Source organism: Podarcis cretensis (genome assembly GCF_951804945.1).
Source record: "Podarcis cretensis genome assembly, chromosome: 2".
In the NCBI taxonomy this organism is placed as follows: Eukaryota; Metazoa; Chordata; class Lepidosauria; order Squamata; family Lacertidae; genus Podarcis; species Podarcis cretensis.
In genome coordinates, this window is record NC_137171.1 from 90957266 (window position 1) to 90974590 (window position 17325).

At 40.8% G+C, this 17325-nt stretch overlaps 1 protein-coding gene across 2 annotated transcripts in view; it reads left to right on the plus strand.

Moving 5' to 3' along the window:
• RAD18 (RAD18 E3 ubiquitin protein ligase) overlaps positions 1 to 17325 on the plus strand; it is a 109883-nt gene that overhangs the window by 14856 nt on the left and 77702 nt on the right. For both annotated transcript variants that reach the window (XM_079963556.1, XM_079963557.1), the window contains exons 5-6: positions 7140 to 7477; positions 12260 to 12359. In XM_079963556.1, the coding sequence (XP_079819682.1) occupies positions 7140 to 7477; positions 12260 to 12359 (438 nt within the window). The remainder of the gene's footprint in view (positions 1 to 7139; positions 7478 to 12259; positions 12360 to 17325) is intronic.

Genomic DNA, 17325 nt, shown 5'->3' on the forward strand with positions numbered 1-17325 from the left:
ATTTTTATGTAGTGGCTTCCCTTTGTGGAATGCTCTCCACAGGGAGGCTCACCTGGCTCCTTAGTTACATTTATTTAGGTGCCCAGCAAAAACATTTCTCTTCTCCAAGGCCTTTGGATTAAACAATCTGTGGCCTTTCAAACAGGGAATGGGAAGTTACTGTTTTTGTTTGTTACTATGTTAAGCATATTTGTATTTGTTGTTGCAAACCACCCTGTGATCCTTGGATGAGGGCAGTGTATAAAAATAAATAAATAAAATAAAATAAAATTAAAATATCTGTTTAAAGTAGCCAACCTAATTTCAATATATTTGAAAACAGAACATTTCTTAGTGGAATGACGATGACACAGCAAATGGGGCATGGCTCAGTAGTACACCACCACTTCCCCTAGCGTATTTATTTGCATGCGAGTAAGTGGAACACCCAAGTAGGGCTACAGTGATGTCAAAATGGTTAAGACACTTGCAGGCCACTGGCAAAGCTGAAATTTGGTACATATTCATAAAGCGTGCTTCTCCTTTTTTTTTGCATTTATGGATTGTATATTTAGAACAAATTACAGGAAGCAAAAAGAAGCTTGACTTTAATGTGGCATCTATGTCTATCAAATAAATAGTGTTTGATTCCCAGGTGCCTCTGTTTCTTAAGAACTATTGATATTCTGGAAATGATTGTTTTAAATCCCACAACATAAATATTTTAGTTTCTGCTTTCTGTCTAAATTGTCTTAGGGGCAGATTTACTGGCACCTTTATTGTTTCCTTGCAGTATTGCAAAGAACAAGTTGTGCTGCCTCTACCCATTCTGATCTTAGGCTGTTAATCCTTAACTACTTCTGATTTCCTTAATGGATCTGAACATATCTTATAAATCAGGGAGGGTGAACAATCTATTCCTCTGTGGCCCAAAGGGCTATCAGCTTACCAATGCAGATGAAATCAATCGATGCTCAGCACAGTGTCCTTGGCTAACCTGATGTACAATTAATACACCACAAAAAAGCCTGTAGTCTCAGGATTGTTCACACTTTTATATTCTAAGTTTTAATATTGGGTACCACAAATTAGTTTTAAAAAAAGAAGTCTCACTTGGATTTATGGAAATGCTGGTGTGATTTAGTATCTTGAGGCAGATAGGAAGACATTAGGTTCTTGTGTCCTAATTATGTGTCCTTTGTCCTTTGCGACCACAAATAGTTTCTCCCTTGCTCTTTTACAGTCTTTGTTTCCTTTTTCTTCTTCCTTTGAGACATTAGAAGCTGCCAAAGTGTTGAACTCTGGTGCTGAGTTTAGCAAACTGTACTAAAGGGCTAAGAGAGTTCATCGTGTTTTTGTTCATTATGTTTAGCTTAGCATGATTTCTTCAAGTTCTTAAGACTGAAGTCACATCACCAGAGAGTTGTCTACATCTGAGCAGCTGCAGTGGTGTGATCACAAGGGGAAACAATAGTGTGACTGTGATTCTAGACAACTCACATTTTCTATAGTTGAAAAAGCACTTCTTAGTTACTGCAGTCATGGGAATAACTATGCTATACACTGATGTTTCTGCGTGTGAAAATGGTACTGCTATTTCTTTTTTGCATGGCATGGGGGAAACTGACAGTGGACCGCTACAAGGACAGGAGTGAATGTTTCTTCTGGAAGAAGCTGACTAGTGATAGGAAGTTTTTATTACTCAGTTGAGTCATCAGCCCCGTGGTGGGATAGGATCTGTAGGGACTTGTGGAGGACCCATTATCTGGCATTTGTGTGTGTCTCTGGGTGTGTGAAGATGGCAGTTGGGTTCTGTGACTTTGAGAACCCTTCAAGCTCTACAGTTCTAATGATTATCAGGACTCCCTCCCCCCCACTGGAACTCAGTTCTGGCACCTTTCAGGTGGGCACCATTGGCATTAATAAAGAATAAGGGAGGTGTTCATGGTGAGTCCCTGCACCTCTTTTTCTATAAAAATAGCACTGAATGATGATTACTACAGTGGAACCTCGATTGTTGAATGCTTTGGAAGTTGAACGTTTTGGCTTTCAAACACCAACAACCCAGAAGTGAATGCTTCCATTTTTGAACGCGCCTCAGAAGTACAACAGCTTCCAAGGTGTGTTTCTCCATTTTTCTCAGTGGGACTTGCTGACTGGCAATTGTGCTTCGGTTGTCAAACGTTTTGGAAGTCGAAAGGTCTTGCGGAACGGATTATGTTCGGCGACCGAAGTTCCACTGTATTTATTATTTATTAAGATTTTATACCGCCCTTCATCCATTGATCTTAGGGTGGTTCATAACATAAAAGACAACTTCTTTTACCTTCAGCGTCTGAAGGCTCTTCCCTTGATAACTTCATGCAAGAAGCTACAAAAAACAAAGCAACCCATTTTTAAGTAGCATAATTTCTCCGTGGTCTGTTGTTGGCAGCAAATACATTCATCATCAGTGAGAGGTTACTTTTTGTTCTTATAGAGCAGTGTGGTTCCCTCCAGATGTGGTGGACTACCACTCCCATCAGCCCCAGCCAGCTGGGCTTCTGGTGAGGGATGATGTGAGCTGGAGTCCACAACAAAGCAGAACATTTCTTTGGCTTCCTCTGCTGTAAACCAGCTATACATAGAGACTTTTAGTGTTGCCGCCTTCTCTGATTCCTGCAGTGTTGACGAGGTATATGTGGTAGACCCAGAGCAGAGTAGTGGCTTCTTGTGGCCTATCTTGGCCTTCTAGTCTCTTTGACATCTTCATTCTGTACAAAGCCTGGTCTCAGCCATTTACCGTATTTTTCGCCCTATAAGACGCACCAGACCATAAGACGCACCTAGTTTTTGGAGGAGGAAAACAAGAAAAAAAATATTCTGAATCTCAGAAGCCAGAACAACAAGAGGGATCACTGCGCAGTGAAAGCAGCAATCCCTCTTGCTGTTCTGGCTTCTGTGATAGCTGCGCAGCCTGCAGTCGCTCCATAAGGCGCACACACATTTCCCCTTACTTTTTAGGAGGGAAAAAGTGAGTCTTATAGAGCAAAAAATACGGTAATTGCCATAAACTTTCCCCAGAAACATGCATCTCCCAGTCTCCTTAGATTTGTGTACCCAGGACACGTTTTAATGTCCAGTAAATAAAACATAAAAATAAGTTCTATAATTCAGAGGAAAGAGTGTGCGCTGCTAAAAGCAGTCTATTGTGTATTAATAGTTCTGTTTCGTCTCTTATCTAAGAAGATTAATGGCGTCCATAATATTCAAACACACACAGGCCTGGAATGTCGTTTATAGAGGAACCATTGTATATTTTATGAGGTAATAAATAATTATGGTGAAACCGTTTGGCTGGTTTGTGTTTTAAGGTTAAAAGAAATGTTCCCAACTTCAATTGATCATTGAAAAATGTGGCTTTTACTGCGCAGCTGTGAAAATTTTTGGATTTCTACTCTGGTAGGTTTGTGAAAGGCGTAGCTTTTCCCTTCTTCCTTTCAAAGGTGGGTTTGGTGGTTGTTCAGTTGATAGTTCTAAAAAAACTGGGGAAAAAATATTATAGTAGAATTTTGGCAGGGCCTCAGCTCACTTTTCAGCAGTTGCTCCCTTATCCCACCACTGTGGCCCATTCAGAAGGGTTGCCTGACCTTTGTGAGAAGCATTTGGAGGGCTTCAGGAAACTGCCAGGTGAGGAAGAGGTACAAATTCACCTTCACCAAAACGTCTTACATTAGTAATTTTCTGGATCCAAACCATATAAATTATTTTCTCTTTCCCTCCCAGTTTCTGGGTTTATGTGAATAAATATAATTTTATTTCAGTAGAATACTGACCTGGTGGTAATTGTGGTAAGTTGGTGTTAAGGTCAGTGAGAAACCCCCTCCCCCCGAAACAAGGGGACTGGAGTGGTTTTACTGAGCTGCTTTGTAATATATACGAATCTTAGGGATGTCTGTCCTTCATCTAGGACTGAAGGCTACTGACCCAAACCTTTTTGAATAAATTTCAGCTCACATGAAAACAAACAAACAGAGCCTTCCTGCCTGAAAGCAGAGACCAGGATTTATTAGCAGGGTGACATTTTCAAGGAATTGAGATGTGAAATGCAATTTCAAAGTGCCCATATTCCAGACTGTCCTGGTGGAGAACCGTTACTTGATAAGAGTTGTAAATAGGTTTATGCACTACATATCAAAAAGAGGTATGGCGGGGTTCTTCTTACAAGCTTATACAGGCAATTTCATTTATTTATTTATTTATTTAGTTATTGACATTTATGTAGAGCTGCAGCCAGTGCTATGTCAGTTTTCATTTCTCAGTACAGAAAGTATTGCTTTGATGTGTAGAGATCTTTCCTATTCTGATTAGTTCAATACTAGTCCTACTCAGAGTAGACCCACTGAAATTCATGTAGGCGCCAGGCAAAAATCTTCCTTTTTAACCAGGTCTTTGGTTGACCTGATCAACATCCCATACCCTTTTAAAATGTGGCTCTTTTTTGGGGGGGGGGGGGAATTATTTGGGTATTGCTTTTACATTTATTTTACATACTCTGATATTTTTATGTGAACCACCCTAAGACCTCCGGGTATATCGTGGTATATATTCAGTCAATCAATCAATCAATCAATCAATAAAATAAATTCACATGATTAACAGATCAGACCAAAGAACAATTTAGTCCAGCGTCTTGTTCCCCATGGTGGCCAGCCAGATGTCCGGGGAGCCCCTGAACAGAGCATGGCACCACAGCACTCTCCCACTGTTGTTTTCCAGCAATTATGTATGCCGTTCATGATTGATTATTTGCCTGCTTTGTTTCATTATCATGTGAAGTGCATGGTCTTTTGCTATGGGGAGTCCCAGGAGCCTTATCATTTTAGATTGAGAAACATTAAACGGTTGGGCAAACCTGTGCGTATTTATCGACTGCTTTCTTCCGTTGCCCCCTTTGGCCATTGTGTGGTGTGACTGCCCCTGAAAACTCATTGGATCAAATTGACACAAAGTGAAAACAAGGGTTAGGATTCATCTAAGGATTCTTTGAGAAGTGACCAGAAGTGATTTTCAGACCTCCAAAGATAAATATAGGAGGTAGGAGTCTTTCCCCAGTCCTCTTAAGTTTGACGTCTGCTATGCCCATCTCTTCTTTTACTTGTGCTAAGTCTAAAATTATATAAATTGCAGTGGTACCTCGGGTTAATAACTTAATTCATTCTGGAGGTCCGTTCTTAACCTTTAGCTAATGGGGCCTCCCGCTGCCACCGCCACGGGATTTCTGTTCTCATCCTGAAGTGAAGTTCTTAACCCGAGGTGCTATTTCTGGGTTAGCAGAGTCTGTAACCTGAAGCGTCTGTAACCTGAAGCATCTGTAACCAGAGGTACCACTGTATGTGTATCTGAAGAAGTGTCCATGCACACGAAAGCTTATACCCAGAACAAACTTAGTTGGTCTCTAAGGTGCTACTGGACAATTTTTTTTATTTCTTTTGACTGCATCAGACTAACACGGCTACCTACCTGAATCTAAAATATGCCAACCTACTTGTTTCCAGATGTTACAGTGAACCCATGGTGTTCCATTATTCACATTGTTGTGACCTACCCTAGGACTTTGTAGTGAAGGGTGGGTAATAATAAATAAATAAATAGCCAGCCCCTTGGGTCTAATATGTGGTATGGTTTCACCCAATATATGACCACTAGATGTCACCACTTAGCTTATTGAATTTATCAAAAGAATGAGTATTATAACTTCAGTAGCAATATTTTGTCATCTTTTTGTGTTACATTTTTGCTTTTCAGTTCTTCTGCGTGATATACATGCAGGACTACCTGCTGTGGGCCTGAAGGGCCCTGCCCTTAATTTTTATCTGTGTTGTTTTAAATGAGACCATCTTGGCTGTGAACCCATAGAAGACCTGCACTCTGCCTTGCTGGCGTTTTTCCATCTGGCCTGGGAGAATGGGGCGCTGACTGACTCCAGCTACAAAAGCTGAGGCTGTTGAACAGATTCTTGGGCTGGAGTATTGTTTATTGGGGGGGGGGTTGAGAGAGCTGTTGCTGTTATTGATATTATTGTTGTATCTTTAGTTTTAGATCTTATGATTTACCTGGAAATTGTTTCCGTTTGGTTGTGTACTTTTTGATGTGTTCTGTTTATTGTTTATGACTTCTGTTATGTTTGTAAATCTTGTGTTGTAAGCAGCCTTGTGTTGTAAGCAGCCTTGTGTTGTAAATCTTGTGTTGTAAGCAGCCTTGAGCATAGTTTCTACACTTGATCTTAGCCAAAAGGCCGAGAAGCGATGCCTTGAGCATAGTTTCAACCATAGGAAGGCAGCATACAAACAAAATCATGATGATGATGATGATGATGATGATGATGATGATGATACATAGCTGGAATGAACATATATGTGTCACCAGGAACCATTATTCATCATCATCATCATCCTCATCCTCATTATCACAAGAGTGGCACATGTTCTGGTTATGTGTTGGAATACTGCAATGCGCTCCACATGCGCTCCTTTGAAGGTGACCCGGAAACTGCAATTAATCCAGAACGTGGCAGCTAGACTGGTGACTGGGAACGGCTGCCGAGACCACATAACACCAGTCTTGAAATAACTACACTGGCTCCCAGTACGTTTCTGAGCACAATTCAAAGTCTTGGTGCTGAACTTTAAAGCACTAAACGGCCTTGGCCCAGTATACCTGAAGGAGCGTCTCCACCCCATTGTTCAGCCTGGACACTGAGGTCCAGCGCTGAGGGCCTTCTGGCGGTTCCCTTGCTGCAAGAAGTCAAGTTACAGGGAACCAGGCAGAGGGCCTTCTTGGTGGTGGCACCCGCCCTGTGGAACGCCCTTCCATCAGATGTCAAAGAAATAAACAGCTATATGGCATTTAGAAGACATCTCTAGGCAGCCCTGTTTAGGGAGGTTTTTAATGACTGATGTTTTAATGTATTTTTAACCTTCCATTGGAAGCCGCCCAGAGTGGCTGGGGAAACCCAGCCCAGATGGGCGGGGTATAAATAGTAATGATTATTTTTCTTATTATATTTATTAAATTTCTATACTGCCCTTCGTCTGAGGATCACAGGGCGGTTTACAATATAAAAACACAAAAATACATAGCATAGTAATATACTGACATGGTTCTGTGTTTATTTCTAGACAGCGGCTGTTCCAGGCAGTCTTAGGTCCTGCAGCACTTTCTTCTCCAAAGCTGCTTACCAAGAAGGCTTCTGACCAAGTCCATATTTTGAGTTCCTTGGATGGTCTTGTTTTAAAACAAGAACAGCAATCTGCTGATACCTTTATAGTCAAAGAGACCATTTCAGCCCGCAGAAGGCACTTAAACCCATCTGAAAAGGAAAGTAAACAGATCAAAATGGAGCAGGAGGCGATCCCATGTGGCTCTCAAGAGGACCAAGAGACTCTTCACACAGAAGCAGCAGGCACCAGAAACCCTGAAACTCCTTCCACATCTGCAATAAAAGTTATCCCAAAGGGTAAGTTGTTGGTTTTGTTCTATCGTTATTTTTTCTGTATGCACCAAGGTTCCACATTGATTTTTCATCTGTACTCAGATGGGTCTTTCGGGGTTGGATTATTAAGCAGTTTAAGTTTTTAGTTCAATCATGAGTTTACATTGACTCCAGTGAAATATAAGGTTCATATTCATTTATTAAGTTGTTTTCACAAACTGCTTTGCTTCTCTGATTCTGAAACAATCCCTGTGCATTCTTTGTTGTTGTTTAGTCATTTAGTCGTGTCCGACTCTTCGTGACCCCATGGACCAGAGCACGCCAGGCACTCCTGTCTTCCACTGTATCCCGTAGTTTGGTCAGACTCATGTTTGTGGCTTCAAGAACACTGTCCAACCATCTCGTCCTCTGTCGTCCCCTTCTCCTTGTGCCCTCAATCTTTCCCAACATCAGGGTCTTTTCCAGGGCGTCTTCTCTTCTCATGAGGTGGCCAAAGTATTGGAAATGCACAAAGTATTGTGCATTCTTTATGGCACCTTAAATGCAAATTTGTACAAAGTGATCTCTCGTCCATTTTTCACCTTTTCACCCCTTGCTTTTTCCTGTAAGACCTATTGCAGTCGTTAAGAGTCGTCAACAGGCTCATCACAGCTATCTGCCAATCACCCATTCCCACCACCCTTCTGAGTAATACCCCTCCCCACCTTCTCACTATATAGAAGGGTCTGGAAACTTCTGTTTCAATGTATCTGAAGAAGTGTGCATGCACACGAAAGCTCATACCAAGAACTGACTTAGTTGGTCTTTAAGGTGCTACTGGAAGGAATTTTTTTTGTCTCGTCCTAATGGTTTAGCTTCCTGCTGGGTTCATGCATGCCCCTCCTTCCTCTCCTCTCCTGTTGTGTGACGGTAAAAAGGAGATTGGAAGTGTCCATTCCCTTTTAAAATTAACCACAGTTTAGCATTTTGTTGAAACCCTAACTGTAGTTAATCTTAGTGTTAGTGGACACCAGGCAACTTCAGAAACTATGGCTTGCGCTTTCCTTATTTCAGCTTACCTTGGTTAAGAGTAACCACAGTTTGTCTGGGTAGAGATGATAGGGCAAGTTATGGTTTATCTTAAAAATCTGGAGCAGAAGTAGAAGTTTCTGAACTCATTCTTGTGGCCATTCCTGAGGAACAAGCCTGGGGAAAGGTTAGGTTCATTCTTGTAATGTTAAGTATAGTTTACCATAGTAAACCAGCCCATAGTTCATTTATCATGCTACAGTGGCCAAAAAAATGAATCTGGTGCACTCAGCCATAACTATGCCTTTTGCAAGTCAACTAGTATCAGCTAGTGTGGCACTGAATCCTAAACAACAATCTTCTTGATGATGCAGCACGTATGTGGTTTAAATAGTGCTCAGCCATCTGATGGAAAGGTATTCCTATTAACACAGAAAATGTTAAATATATTAAGAGAAGATAGAGTTCTGTAATAGATTGGTTTCTACTGTGTTTAAATTCTTGCTCAGTATAACATCCTGTTTCTTTTTGGGTCTTAAGAAAAAGGCAATAAGATGCCCATCAGGTGATAATGTTAAAAGGATTCTGCTGTAGTTTTTTCAGTTGAACAGTTTTTGGTTTAAAAATGGACTTTGATAGAATCCCTAGTCAAGTGGTGCTTTGCAGTTGAGGCCTCCTTAATTCCAAAAGAAGTGGAAAATTCAGAGTTTATGTTTTTAAATTGCCAGTAATAAAGCCTTTACATTCATGATATACCATTGTTGTTTTTGCATATTTTAATGGGCATTTTTTTGGCTGCCTTAATATGAAAGGGGAAAGAGTGAAAATTTTCTAACTCCATCTTGTGAATTGAGTCATAAATGTAAAATGCAATGATATCCTTTGTACACTACCTTATATCATTTATAACTATCTTTGCTAACTTATATGCTATTTGGAATACAGTGTGGGAACCCAGTTGGCCTAGAAACAAAACATTATTGCTTAGATGAATTTGGCATTCCTGGTCTCTTTTTCCAGTGTTATTTATAGAAGCATCAGAACACATTTTAATAATTAACATTTCAAGAAATGCTACATTAGTAAGTGACTTCCTAGTCTCTATACCCATGAAGAATAAACTGCTCCCTGCTCCCAAATTCCAGTCCAATTATTCCAGTTGGAATAATTCCAATTATTATATAGGAATAATTACTGTGTTTTAAGGATATTGTGTTTCTAATGGTGTTTATCGTTTTATGTTGTAAACCACACAGAGAATAATGCTTTTGGATGGCTTTATATAAAAACAGCAAGTAAATATTCTCTTTCTCTGTCCGAAGCATAAGGAAAATAAATGCAGTACTATATTTTATTTTTTATTTTCTGTCCTCTGACTTTGTACTACTCTATTTTGCCTTCCCCCTTTATGTCTCAGAGACATACTCTGGACCTTTTAAAGCTTTGACTTACAGTGGAATAGCTGAGCTGAATATCTGTATACAATTAATTCGTTGCATAAGTTGCCTTATAAAAATGTTCTCTAGGTGACATAACACAGATAAATAAATAGACAAAATTAAAGCATGACACAGCAACTCAATAAAGCCATAAATCAATAACGCCAAACCAGCGGTAGGACAATAAAATCCAGCCATAAAATCTAACATTGCCCTGCTCCACGTGCTAAAGGGAGCCTGAGATGACAAAACAAGAAAGGCAGTTAAGCAGATATGCAAGGAGAGGGTAGGTAGCACCCATTTATTTGATTAAAACAGTTCAGAATAATAAGGATCCAATGTAAGATCATTGTATGCTAGGAGCCAGATCCTGAAAGAACTCATAACTCAGGAGCTACATTCTAGGGGTAAGAAGCCTGTAGCTAACTCTGCGGGGCAGCTGGAGGGGCCACAGTAAACTAGGCTAAAAGCTTCCACTTTGGAGAAGGGATAAAAAGGAGGAAACTCCACCATATATAGTTCTACAAAACACAGATCTTGCTAGTGGGAGAATCAGCTTAGTTTTAAAAAGGGTGGGCTTAGCCTTCTTTAAAAACACCCCTCATCCTTCATAAGCCCTATATTATAAATGTTAGACTCTTGTTGTGGGTTAAAATAAGGTGCAGCTGAAAACTTGCAGCTGTCAGTGCAAGTTAAAGCCAGGTAAAATTTACTCAGGTCTATCAAAGCTAGGGACGTGGGTGGTGCTGTGGGTTACACCACAGAGCCTAGGACTTGCCGATCAGAAGGTCGGCGGTTCGAATCCCCGTGGCGGGGTGAGCTCCCGTTGCTCGGTCCCTGCTCCTGCCAACCTAGCAGTTCGAAAGCACATCAAAGTGCAAGTAGATAAATAGGTAAACGGCGTTTCCGTGCACTGCTCTGGTTCGCCAGAAGCGGCTTAGAAGCTGTACGCTGGCTCCCTCGGCCAGTAAAGCGAGATGAGCGCCACAACTCCAGAATCAGCCACGACTGGACCTAATGGTCAGGGGTCCCTTTACCTTTACCTTTATCAAAGCTAGAGTGCGAGGTACAACTGAAAACTACACAATAACTTGCACTTTTAAAAATGTGTTGCCACCAGGATTTATTTATTTAAAAAAAATAAACGCTCCTTTCTTTGACGTAAAGAAAAGCCAAGCTCTCAAAGTAACTGAAACTACAAAAAGCAGTTATGCAGGTAGAAAGCTGAAAAGGGTGTGTTGGAGAGAAATCATGGGTGTGCATGAGCAAGAAGCTCCTGGCTCTCCAGGAACAGGTTTCTTCCCTTGAGACTGAGGTGTCGGGCTTGGAAAAGCTAAGGAAGGCAGAGAGGTTGGTGGGTGATAGCTGTGTCCCACTCCCACAGTGGCAGCTCCATCTGTCATGGAGAATAAGGGTCCCTGGGATGGAGAACATAATTCTGAGGAAGAGGGAAACATTCCCTTCAAAGGGGCCATACTCCTTGGGGACAAACAACTATCCTCTCATGCTGAGGATACTTCTCTGGGGTTGTGGAGAAGGGATCCTTTGTCTTGTGAAAAATATTGGCAAGGCCATGTTTGTACATGCAAAACAACACTATCCAACCTTTGGGAGTAACTTAATGCTCAATGGCTTTGAGTAAAATAGGCTGTGTCTCCTGCTGGGGTCAGGTTTTGTAAAACAACACCTAAGAATCATGCCTGTGATGGACCACCTTCCTGTTCCACATTGGCAGAAATATTAAGATTCCAAACACAGAGAATATGGGTTTGGAATCCAAAGTGGTTGTGTGTATGTCTAAGGAAGTTGTAGGGGAAAGTGGTGATTAAGAGAAGAATGATCTCTTTCCATGTCTTCTGATACTTTGCTTCAAATGGCTCCTTCTGATGCTTCTCTAAAGAGAAAGTGATTCTTTGGACTTTAGGATGTGAATTTTCTGCTGGAGAATGGAGCTTCCATTTTTTCCAGGCTGGCAGGAAATGTTCTGCAGACCTGGACCACTGGGCTGTGTCATTTGGGGTAAATGCAATCATGTTTGGGAAAATCTAGATGAGTATGCATTGCTGGTGCCATTGTGAATCTTAAATATCCTAAATTTGCTAGAGGAAAGACATGCTTCTATATAGAAAGTGGCTGGTGAGGTCTGTACTTGTATTTTTGCGGAAGTAAGCTCCATTTGGAACAGGTAATGAAATGGTGTTCATATATTAGGAACACCTCCACCCCAAAATCTGCATTTTGCTTTGCACAGAAACACCAACTCTTTCCCTCCTCCCTTATGAAAATAAATGGTTTTCTTCAGTTGGCAAGCATTCTTTAGGAATGTCCATGTTAACATGAATGCTTTCAAATGTTTCAGTGGAGTGCCCTGTCTGCGGGGTTCCTGTTCAAGAACTTCATATAAATAAACACCTTGATGGCTGCTTGAGAAGAGATGAGAAGAAAGACAGTCTCCGAAGGTAAGATACTTGAGTGAGTGAGCTTCTGGTGAATGCTGCCCATTCTTGCTGCAAGGAGATGCCATTATGTACCAGATTGTGCCAAGCTTTTTTGTTTGCTTGTGAACAAATGATATTAATATGCACCACCCGAAAGGGGGGAAATGCCACTATCAACAACAAAACTCCGGGTGTTCAATTTATTCAAAGTCATTGGATTTATTGAATAAAGGGGAACATCTGTCCTGCACAGTTGTCTGGAAACAAGCTGAACCAGTCCTGCTGCCTTTGTATCAATATTTGGGTCTTTGTCACTTTCTTAGCCAGACTTAAAGCAAGCACCCACTGACTTCCTTTGAATCCTTCATAGATGCTATCGTATTGTTAGCTAAAGGCCTCATTTATGTTTATTTATAATATCATTCAGGTACCACTTTTGGATGACAGCCCAGCCTGGGTACAGGCATATAAAAAATAGCATAGCTGAATCTTTGGAAGAAAGATGATGGGCATTATGTCTGGACCTCTTCCTCTACCTTGTCAATCAAATAAGAAGGAGGCACAGTGCAAAATTCTCAGTAGGTGGAGCACTACCCTTGCAAGACCTCACTGGCTATATCCAAATTATAGTTATACTTACTGGAAGAGGCACAGGCAGATTGATTCATCCTCCCCCGCCCCCCACTTTGGAACTATCCAACAATGTGGATGTTCTGCAACGTGATTCCTGAGTACTTCCAGGAATTTCTGCACATCATCATTATTAGATAACTGCAGGTAACTTTTTAAAGCCATGCTTCAGAATCTAATGATGCTGGGTCCATGCATCAAGACCTAATGAAGCAGTTATATAGACCAGCAAAGTCGATAGAAGATTCTCATATAGTCTTCTAAAGAGCCATGAATGCTTTGGAGACTGATTATGTACGAACTTGCTCAGCAAGTACAACAAACCAGAAAGCTTTATTTTGAAGAAAAGATGTTAGGGTGCTATGGCTTCCAGTTGTCTGCTATGTTAGAAGCCCTTCAAGCTTCTGATCACATCCAATCAAGTACAGACACACATCTTCTTTTTTCTATGATTACATCCAATCTATCTCAGTAGTCTGTGAGCTTCTCCTTAGGGTATTTTCCTCTAATTGTTCCACAAGCTTACCCATGATGTACTAATGATTGCCATACCAGTGAGTTTGCCTTTGCTCTTAAAGATCGGTGATCTTGTTGCATTGTTATGCACGTTCCTTTATTTTGGACATAGAAAAACGCTTTCCAGCCTTGTATTTTAATCCCTTCTCCCTCTTTTCTCTCATAAAAGCACACACAAAGCCAGGATAGTGAGTGAACGGACAAGTTTAAATGCAATGATTACGTTTAACCATTTAAAACAACAACAATAATAACAAGCATAGCGTGTGATACATTATTTGCACAATACAAATGTGGGTGGAGGACAGCCTTAGTTGATTTCATTAGTAGGAAACTAATGTCATTAGTAGGAAAGTAACATCTCTGATTGATCCCAGTAGATCATATATAAAGTCTCGTGTAGATGACAGAATCCTACAATCACCTTGAATAAAAGAATCATGAAAGGAGTTCATTTGTGAATAGGGTAGAATGGTTTATTCTGCATTACTGTGTGAAATAGCAATAGCACAAACAGGGTGAACGATGTCAAAGAATTTTTAAATTTTTTTAAAGAGATGAAACGCGTGAGTTGCCTGTGGAGCCTGAGCTTGTTGCTAGGGAACATTATTGGTGGCATTTGTCGCAAATTGTTTTGAATGCCTGTGGCAGGACAGTGATTCATATGTGTTAGAAATAATAAATAAACAAGAAGGGATTAGATAAGTTTGTGGAGTACAAGAGGCGCTGGAGCCAAATTAGTCAAGTTAGTTAGGGAATGCAGTGGCATGTACCCATTGACTATATCTTTGACTGCTAGAAACAGAGAGGCGTGATTGCAGAGATGGGCCTCTTCATTATCGTCTGTTTTCCCACTTAGGAATATAGAATTCACTTCCAGTGAAACAGAATATCATGCTTGATGGGAATGCAATGGGGTCTAACAAGCTTAAGATATATACACTGCCTTTTTCTTTAAGGAGTTCTTCATAACTATGTAAGGCAGACTCCAGCTTTTTAAGGCCTCAGTTACACAAAGACTATTTGTTTTCTATTGTGTCTCAAAGATCACAGTGTACATTCAAATGGCCCAAGGTCACCCAGTGAGCTTCATGACAAAGTAGGGATTTGAACCCTGGTCCCCCGGCTCCTAGACAGGCACTGTGACCACTGCACCACACTGGCCCACTGGGAAGATGAGCATCTGCAACTTGTTCCAATTTGCTGACCTTCGAAATGTTTGGCTTACCCATTTACTATGGGGTGCACCTGCAGGTTGCACTGCAGCTGTGGTTATGAGCTCCACAACTATGGCAAAGCTCTACATACCTCTTTCCATGCCACCCTCAAATGCATAATGGTGATTTAGAACACAGGAAAAGGAAGTCTTGTTAACAGAGCACTGTTATTTCTAAAGTGGTAGGCCTATTCAGGCTTTCAGTACCGTGAGTATTGAATGTGTCAAATGAGCTATAGGTGTGTCCCCAGTCAACCCATGGTGACCTTCGATGCACATAGCATTTTCAGCCTAGGGATGATTAACCTCATGTTGGAAACCCTATACATGGTGACCTTGGGCCAGTCACTCACTCTTGGCCTAAGCTTCAAACTAATGCAGATAAAGGTTTGGCTCCAGGTATGACCAGCAACAGATCCTGAAGCTGAGGCTCCAATACTTTGGCCACCTCATGAGAAGCGAAGACTCCCTGGAAAAGACCCTGTTGGGAAAGATTGAGGGCACAAGGAGAAGGGGACGACAGAGGACGAGATGGTTGGACAGTGTTCTCACAGCTACCAGCATGAGTTTGACCAAACTGCGGGAGGCAGTAGAAAACAGGAGTGCCTGGCGTGCTCTGGTCCATGGGGTCACGAAGAGTCGGACATGATTAAACGACTAAACAACAACAACATGACCAGCAAATTTATTTTATTATGAGGAGGGGTAGCCCCATGTGTCCACTTCACCTGTTTGGAACAAAGTGCCTAAATAGGACTCATGTTGACTTGTGATCCAAACTATAGGGACACAATGGCTGTGTTTAGATGATAAGTTCAACAGCCGAGTTAGGAATGGGTGCCCATGCACAGCTTCTTTGAGTGAGCAAACAGATTACAAAGTCTTCCATTAACTATAGTTTCCTGTTTTGTTTGAACTGGGAAACTATGGCTAGCAGGTTTGGAACAAGCCAGGTTATGAGGCTATGGTTCAAAGATTGCTTAAAATCATAACTTGTTCTAAAGACGTTAACTGTAGTGTCCTGGTTTCATGAAGCAAGAAACTAATAGTTAAAGATTTCCTGGCTTATTTTTCCACATCACATGAAGGGGCTATATTGCACACTCACTGAGCAGTAGTTGTGCTGTCGGTTCTGATATAAATTTATTGAGCCATTTTTCCAGCCCTGATTTCAAACTTTGATCTAATTCTTAGTGGAATAGTAGGAAATAGGAGCATGGCTAATCTGCCATTAATTTTGTTTTGCAAATGATGCACTGGGATTTTGAAATTTCTGTATTTGCTCAGTAGTTAATTCTTTCCCTTGTGCTCTCTCTAGTTCAAATGTGTGCTTTCATTACCAAAAGTTCTTAGTGTTATACTGAATGCAAAATACCACAAGCTTACCTTGTGTTAGCACTTTGCCATGGAAAGACAATGACAAATGTTTGCAAGTCATCTTATTTCCACAGAGGTCTCTCTATTGCACTCTGAACAGGTGCTAGCATCTTTATTTTGACAGCTTTTTGACTGTTTCTTGATTTTTGTTATTACTTGCAGATGTAAAGATTTATATATGGCTGGAACACGCTTTCCCTCTGGAATTCTAAGAAATGTGGCTGTTTTCTGTAATGTGGTTTATTTTTGTCTAGGCGTCATGCAGTTTAAAACAGCCTCTGAGAAGATTCTTGTCTCAAAAGATTTAGCTACTAAAAGTTATTGAGCATGACCTTGGCAATGTGTTCAACTTCCTTACAGTGGCAGTTAGGAGATTTAGCTTGCCTGTCAGGAATATTATCTGGGGTGGGTTTTGGGTTTTTTTTGCTTCACATGGAAAATGGCCAACATATATTTTAAAGCAGTATTTCAGAGGGGCAGTTATTTATGATTCTGGGTTTCACACAGGAAACCTAGTAACTGCATACAAGTATGCTAACCTTTTTCTGTTTTCTGAGCTTAAAATGATGTGTGGAACTGGTTGTCAGTGCAGACTCTTGAAAAAGCTCAGTTCCCATTCTTTCTTTAAACAAAGATTTTTTGCCTCATAGGCTCATTTGCACATTAAGCTGTACAATGACAAAGAAAACCTAACCTTCAATAGCCTTCATGCATTCAAATAATGAGGGGGGGGGGCGGCCTGTCCCTGCCAACTTCACCCTCCATAATTTCATGTGTGGGGGGTGGAAGGCTTGAAGAGGGAACATACATGGGTTCCCTCTTCAGACTTTCTGCCCAATTTAATAGTGATTTTGGGGCAGGGCCAGCATGTGTGCTTCTAACTCCCACTCCATGTGTGTTTTGAAAATGTGGAGGTTCGAAGAAGCAACTCCCCCCCACCCCCTATTAACCAGTATGGTAGAATCATACATTACGTTTTGAAGTTGGTTTGCAAGCCAAAACCAATTCTCAAAAAAGTAGTGTGCATTTTCTAAAAAAAACACACACACTGGAACATTATTATTTTTTAAAATAATTTTTTTATTAGGTTTTCCACAATGATAGCACAAACCACAAAGCAAAATGATACACGAAAATAGGAAAAAAGAAAAAAAGAACAATAAACAGATAAATGATAACAACAAACTTAATTCTTCACAAATCCCACCTATTAAACATCTTGGTTGACTTCCTCAAATCCCTCTGTAA